Source organism: Chrysochloris asiatica, unplaced genomic scaffold (genome assembly GCF_000296735.1).
Source record: "Chrysochloris asiatica unplaced genomic scaffold, ChrAsi1.0 scaffold00040, whole genome shotgun sequence".
Classification (NCBI taxonomy): Eukaryota; Metazoa; Chordata; class Mammalia; order Afrosoricida; family Chrysochloridae; genus Chrysochloris; species Chrysochloris asiatica.
Window position 1 is genome coordinate 19,266,757 of NW_006408558.1, and position 7,547 is coordinate 19,274,303.

The 7,547-nt window shown below is 49.8% G+C and overlaps 1 protein-coding gene across 1 annotated transcript in view; it reads right to left on the reverse strand.

Moving 5' to 3' along the window:
• Positions 1-531: 531 nt before the first annotated feature.
• Positions 532-7,547, reverse strand: part of TSGA10IP (testis specific, 10 interacting protein) — a 14,918-nt gene continuing 7,902 nt past the window's right edge. The window contains exons 5-8 of the mRNA XM_006861071.1: positions 5,742-5,912; positions 1,657-1,756; positions 1,354-1,478; positions 532-667 (exon numbers count right to left, since the gene is read on the reverse strand). Coding sequence (XP_006861133.1) covers positions 532-667; positions 1,354-1,478; positions 1,657-1,756; positions 5,742-5,912 — 532 coding nt within the window. The remainder of the gene's footprint in view (positions 668-1,353; positions 1,479-1,656; positions 1,757-5,741; positions 5,913-7,547) is intronic.

Here is a 7,547-nt window from a genome sequence, read left to right on the forward strand (position 1 = left end):
CGACCCATATCAATTCCAACCCATAGCGACCCTGTATAGGGTTTCCAAGGAGCAGCTGGTGAGTTTGAACCACTGACCTTGAAGTTCAAATGACTTTGCAGACACTTGATTACAGTAACAATCTTTATAAACATGTTTAACTTGAAGAGAGGGGCAGCAATTTTTAGACCCAATCCATAATCCCTCTTGATACCTCCCATTCAACAGTGGCTCAATCCAATTTATGGCAGTGACCAGTATCTCAGCATGTCGCCCCTTCAAGTTACCACGCCCCCTGAGTTGGCAGCCCTTAAAGGCAGGGGTCACATCTGTCCCATTCATCCTTGAATTCCTAGCATGCAGTATGTATTAGTGCAGGGTGATGGTAGACTGAGAGGGAGAGTCAGAGCTGTTGCCCCTTCAGGTTGCCCTCCCCCAGGACAGCCAGTCTCAGCTTGCCGTCCACCCACTTGCCACCTCCTATCTCCAGCCCGACACTGCCTTTCCTCCCCCAGAAATCCCACACTGCATTTTTCATAAATCCTTTAATTTTTAATCTTGGGGACTGGATGCTTGGTCCAGGCTGGGGGTGGAGGGTCTGTCAAGCTGGCTGCTGGTGGGTCTGGGTTCTGTCCTTGGGGGTCTCTGAGAAGGGTGCTCCAGTCTCACCCCCATAGACCTGTGATTCCTTAAAGACCACAACACAGACAGAGGCCTCTGGCCTCCACATCTCCTCACCCCCACCCTACCCCCACCTCCATGTCCAAGGAGGCCTGGCTTCTAGGTTGGAAGACACTTGTCTCTAATGATGTGAGTTCAAACCCCAACTCTATGCTGTTGTGTTGTGTGGTTTCCTTATTGGGAAGTGGGCCTCATGATCCCTCACTCCTGGACCAGGTTAGCCTGATGACTAAGGGGTGGTGTACTTGGGACCATTGGTTGGGTTCCGTCTGTAAAGGCGTCTCATGGTGTGATTGTAAAAATTGCTACCGAGCCCCAGACTGGCTCTGCTGATTGCCCGTGTCTTTCAGCAAGGCCCTGTCCCTTAGGTCCTCAGATTCCTCATTAAGAAGTGGGCAAATCACCCTGGCCTGCCTTCCTCAGGTGCCTTGGAGGACTCAGATAATCTCTGGAGCTAGGTTGAGCCCTCCAGAAGGGGGAGTGAGAAGGATGGGATCGGGCAGGACCAAAGCTTTGATTGAGGGCTCGTTAATATGTCTGTCCTTGGGGATCCCTCAGCCTTTCCCTCCATGTCCAGTTTTAGGCTGGGTGGGGGTGAGGGGCATGGCTGGGATCCTGCAGGGCTCGGACCACTGGTGTTGGGCCCCTCTCTCCCAACTCAACAGAACTCTTGGGCAGGCCGGTCAGCCTCACCTGGGCTTCCTGGAGGTGCTCTCTGTGTTTCCCTTTCTTGCCTCAGCCAACAGCTGCTCCTCATCCAGGCCCAGTGCTGACAGCACCTGGGAGAAGCGCCGAGTCACAGTGAGCCGAGCGTTGGCCTGGAGAGAGAAGACAAGTTTCTGCCCTCCATCAGAGTTCTCTGAGGAGACTTCAGAGTTTCCAAGTGGGCAGCAGCCTGGACCACCCCCACTCCCCATCTCTCCTCCCTCCCCACTTAGCTGGGGAGACACTTGGTCCGCAGGGCAGGTCATGTGCTTACTTGGGCACTGGCCTCACCTGCATCGCCTGCTGGAACAAGTAGGGCCGGGCCTGCACCCGGTGTTGGATACTCTGCAATTCAGCCTTGTACTCAGCAAAGCGCTGTCGTTCCTGGCGTCTGTGTGGGAGACAGGCCTCAGTGTAGCTCTGCTGCCCCATGGACATAACCCATCCAGAGTTGAGCCTGCTGTCTTCACTAAGGACTCTGTCCCCATCCCCAGACTTTTACAAAACCACTTCATCCCCATCCTGTCCTGGATCCCTCCAGAGGTCGGTAGGGCAGGACTCTTCTCCTCATTTTACTAATGAGCACCCTGAGGAGGTTTGAGGGACTTGTCAGCGATTGCCCAGCTGGGAAGTGGGGTCTTTCAGATGATACAGCCAAGGCTCATGCTTCCCACCACCCCCAAGAGAGAGGAGCCAGGACTGACTTCAGAACTTTGAGAATCAGCTTTGCACAGCCTCTCCCCCTCTGCAGTCCCATACCCCCTGCTCCCTCTCCTACTTCAGCTCTGAGGAGGAAGCTGTGGTTGTTGGTGGTGTGACTTTGGCCAAAGGACTTCCCCTTTCTGGACTCTTGGTTCATTTGCTTCCCTCTGTGGCCCTGGAGGATAAGCACTCAACCACAAAGTCGATTTGAACTGCAAGGTCGGCGGTCCAAACTCACCAGCCGCTCCTAAGAAATCCTATAAAGGGTCGCTGTGGGTGGGACTGACTCAACAGCACTTAACAACAACAAAAGCAGGATTTGGTTCCTGGGTGGGACAAATAATAGTACTCAAGTGCTAATCAAAAGGTTGGTAGCTTGAACCAACTCAACAGTATCATGCAAGAAAGGCCTGACCATCTGCTGTAAATACTGCAACCAAGAGAACCCGCTGGTGCTGCTGCTGGTGGGGGTAGGGGTGCTGCTGGTGGTTGTGGTTGTGTGCTGTTGGGTTCGTTTCAACACATTGCAACCCTATACAGGGTTCCTGTGGCTGTAAATCTTTACAGGAGCAGAAAATCTCATCTTTCTCCTGTGGAGGAACTGGTGAATTCGAACTGCTGACCCTGTGGTTAGCAGACCAACACGTAATCTACTACACCAGCAGGGCTCCTTAGAGGACCCTGTAGAGCAGTTATACTGTGTAACACATGGGGTGATACATGTTGCATAGGGTTTCCTAAACTGTAAATAACAACAACAACAACAAATCTTTACAGGATCAGATTGCAAGGACTATTCTCCCACAGAGTCACAGGGTGGATTTGAACGTCCAACCTTTTGGTTAACAGCCAACTGGTCCTAATGAGTAATGATTTCCATTAGGTTTTCTTGGCTGTAATTTTTCCAGAAACAGATCACTCGACCTTTCTTGGGCAGCTCCCTGGTGAGTTTGAACTGCCCAAGAACTCTGGTAGCATAGTGGATTCTGAGTTGAATCTACCAGTCCCTCCGCAGGAGAAAGATGAGGCTGTCTGCTCCTGTAAAGATTTACAGCCTCTGAAATCCAATACAGGGTTGCTATGAGTCGGAACCAACTCCACAGAACACAACCACCACCACCTTGGAGTTAGTAGGTAAAAGCAACTTGTTTGTACCAACCAGGAACAGTTTCTACAAAAAATGTGGTCTTCCTCATACCAGAGGGAGTTTACAGCAATTATGAGCCAGGAAAACATGAGCTGGCTGCCTGACTCTGTCTTACCCAGATGATGTCATGTATGTTTTTCTGCTTGGTCCTTTGTACCATTTCTGTTAAGTTTTAAGAAGCAGCCCACCTCTCAGAGCCCCGACTGAGAAAGAAAATATTGCCAATGAAGGCCCACGTCAAGAATTAAAGGAAGACCCCTAGCCTCCAACCATGGAGTGAAGGTAGTGGGCCAGGTCCATTCAGCCATGCTTTGGCCAAACTTCTGTCTGGTCTGACCCTCCTTGGCAGGGTGGGCCTCTGGTTCTGTTCAGACAGAGTGAGGTTCACTGGCAGGCAGGGCTGAGAGACTAGGTGGGAACTGTCTGCTTATGCCTTAGCCCACTCTTAGTAGAAAATAAAAGTGTTGTGGGGGAAACCCTCCTTTCCTGGCATCTGTCCTTGAAGTTCTGAGCCTTAGGCTTTCTGCCTTCTTAAAAAAAAGAAAAAAAAGCCAAAACCAACAATGAACTGAGGCCTAGTAAGGAGGAGGCATCTCTTTAATCATTGGTCAAAGATTCCCCTAAAACCCACTTGGCCTCTTGGAGCCTCAGTGTCTCCACCTATAAAGCAGGGGCGATGAGACTGAGCCCCCAAAAGCAGATGATCAGAAGCTCCAGAGGCATCCATGGATGCAGGGCAGGAACCCACTTTCATCTCCCCAGCACCCTATTCCTCTGGTCCAGCACTTGACCCAGGACGAGTTGCAGAAAGGGCTGCTCTGGTGCCAGCTTCTCCCAGGAGGTGCTCAATATCAGTGGCATCATGATTATAGTCACATGTTAGTTAAGTTGGGCTTTTGTGTGGGGGGGGATCCTCAAGACCCTAAAGATGGGGTGTTTGAACTTACAAGTAGTAAAGCAAAGTAGCCAAGGGACTGATTGAATTTGAATCCCAGCTTGGCCTCTTACTTATGACCTTTGGCATATTATTGTTGTTAAGTGCCATCAAGTCGGTTCCAACCCATAGCGACCTTGTATACGGTTTCTGAGGAGCAGCTGGTGAGTTTGAACTGCCAACCTTGCAGTTCAAACAACTTTGCAGTCTGGCGCATTCCCCACAGCACTACATTATGTAACCTTATTTCCTCATCTATAGAATAATTGTTGTTAACTGCTGTGTCAAACCATCCAACTCCTGGCCACCCCATGCACAACAAACAGCACCCAATGCTACCCCTTCCTGTACCATTGCCATGCTAGGTGGCACATCAGACCGCTAGCATCATAGGATCTTCACTGACTGACTTTCAGAAGGAAACCACCAGACTTCTCTTCCTAGTCTGTCTTAATCTGGAGGCTCAGTGGAAACCTGTTCAGCACCATAGCAGCATGCAAACCTCCACTGAGAGAGATGGGTGGTAGCTGCACATGCCGCTGGAATCAAACCCAGCCTCCCACATAGAAGAGAAACTCCTGCCATTGAACCATCATGGCCCCCAGTGCATGATGGTGGTGGTGCCGGTTAAGTGTGTGGAGTCGGTTCTGACCCATAGCGACCCTGCACAGGGTTTCCAAGGCTGCAAATCTTATGGAAGCAGAAATTCTCATCCTTCTCCTGAGGAGCAGCTGGTAGATTTGAACTACTGACCTTGTGGTTAGTAGCCCAAAGTGTAACCCAGTTAAGGATAAGGGTGGTGATAACATCTACCTTATGGCCTCTTACAAGCTTCAAAAGACTTGTCTGATTTCGAAGTTTGCGTTAAAAATTTTTTTCTTAAATGATTAAAATTTGTTGTTAAGTGCCATGGAGTTGGTTCTGACTCATAGCAACCAACCCTGTGTATGGTTCCCCAGGAGCAGTTGGTGGGCTTGAACCACTGACCTTGTAGTTTGCAGCCCAGTCCTACAGGAGCTCTGGTAGGGTAGTGGTTGCCAGTCTGGTTGCTAACCTCAAGGCCAGCAGTTCAAAACTACCAGCCGTTCTGTGGGAGAAAGATAAGGCTTTCTGCTCCTGTAAAAATTTACAGCCACAGAAACTCTATTCAGGGTCACTATGAGTTGGAACCGACTCCATGGCACACCACCACCACCATCACTGATCCTGCAGTGCCATACTAGGAGTCAAAAATATAGGAAGAGGGGAAAACACAGGTGATTCTTCACTTGGCCATGAACAGAAATTGTTCCCAGGAGAGGGGTCAGGAGCTGGTCGTGTTCTGTATGAACTATTTCTGCAGCATTCCTGTTGTTAAAATAAGCATGCCTGGCATTTGAAATCAGAAGAACAAGGCATAATGTCTACCATTTAAACCTTGGGTGCTCAACAGTTTCCTGCATGCCTCAATGTCTGCATCTGTAAAGTGGGTTGAACTTGAAAGATGGTTGTGGAGCTCAATCCTCAGGCAAGTCCTCCATCCCTCTCAATTGAATCCTCTCAGAGCCTCCCTGCCAGCTCCCCTCCGGCTCCTCTGAGCCCTGGGCCTCCTACCTCAGCTCCTCCAGCTTCCGCTGGGCAGTGCCTGGTCGGCGATTCCCTCTGGGTGCGTAGGCTGCCAAACAACGAGCCACTTGCTGTTGTACCCGCTGTTCCCGGGCACAACGTACCTGGGCCTGATGCTGCTCCTCCTGCAGCTGCCGCTCCCGGGACTGCAGCAGGCTTCTTGGGTGGGGAGAGGAAGACGGTGGGAGAGACTCAAGGAGGGTTGAGGGCTGGGGGCTGGGGAGCCTCTGGGGAGGAATTGGAACCCAGAGAGCTGGTTTGTCATGAAGGTCTGATGTGGCAGAGACCTGCATCTGGGACTCAGCCTTTCTCTTCCTGGAAGACTTTCGTTCACTTCTGCCAGCTCTAGCTAGGACTTCCTCAGCCAGGCTTGCTGAACCCCTGTGGCATTCAGCACACACAGCCTGGGACCCCACTTTTATGGCTCACTCCCCCACCTAAGATAACTCTTCTTGAGGGGGCTGGAGCAGCCTTGTTTTTCTCAATGTTTGGCAGAAGCTTAGTTAATTCCTACCAGTTGAAGGAAAAATTGGATGGATGGACAGATAGACAGATGGGTGAACAGAGAGCGGCTAGATTGATCTGAAATATGCTCCCCTAGAGCTCATGGCTAGTTCCTACTTGTGAAGCATGTCTCTGCTTAAATGTCACTTTCTCAGGAGGCTTTTCCTGACCACCCCATCTGAAGCAGCCTCTTGGGTGTTTTCTATCTCTGTTGATGTCAGGTACCCATCAGTTAGTTCCAACTCACAGCAACCTGATGTACAACAGAACAAAATGCTGTCTGGTGCCAACCTCACAACTGATACTCTCAGCCCACATTGCAGCCACTGTGTCAATCCATTTCATTGCGGGTCTTCCTCAATAGGTATACATTTCCATCAGCTCTGGTAGCATAGTGGTTACAAGTCGGGCTGCGAACCGCAAGGTCAGCAGTTCAAAACTACCAGCTGCTCTGCGGGAGAAAGATGAGGCTTTCTGCTCCCGTAAAGATTTACTGCCTCAGAAACCCTGTTCAGGATCGCTATGGGTCGGAACCGACTCGACGGCACTTGACAAGTATATATTTTATTCATTTTAAAAATTAATGATTCTTCTTCAAAAGTAAACTCTATTTACCAGAACTCAAACTGAAGAAGGTAAAGATGTTTGATACTGTGAACAAGTGCAAATTGCTACAATTCGGTGGACTATACTTTTGCTTATAAATGCAGTGACTCAAAATTCCAGGCAGAATGGAAGGATCCTTCATACCAAGGAACAACCTTGTTTCTTCAGTGGACTGGGTTCATTATTCCTATTGTTGTTGTTAAGTGCTGTCAAGTCATTTGCTACCCATAGCAACCCTGCATAGGGTTTCCCAGGAGTGGCTGGTGAGCTTGAACTACTGACATTGGGGTTTAAACCAGTTAATAGGGAAGGGAAATTTAGACATTGGCTATCAAAAACGGGGGACTACAAAGGCATGAGTCCTGTTGTGGTGCTGTGGATTAATGTGCTGGACTGCAAAGTCAGTTTGAATCATAAGGTCAGTGGTTCAAGCTCACCAGCCACTCCTTGGAAATCTTACACAGGGTCACCATGGGTTGGAACGGACTCAAAGGCATTTAACCTAAACGCATGAAGTGGCTGTCTTAGTTTCAGTATGAGGGGGGTAAGGTAGAATCCCCACTGAATTGTTGTTGTTAGGTGCCATCGAGTCAGTACTGACTCATAGCGACCCTATGCACGACAGAATGAAACACTGCCCGGTTCTGGGCCAACCTCACAATTGTTGCCATGCTTGAGCCCATT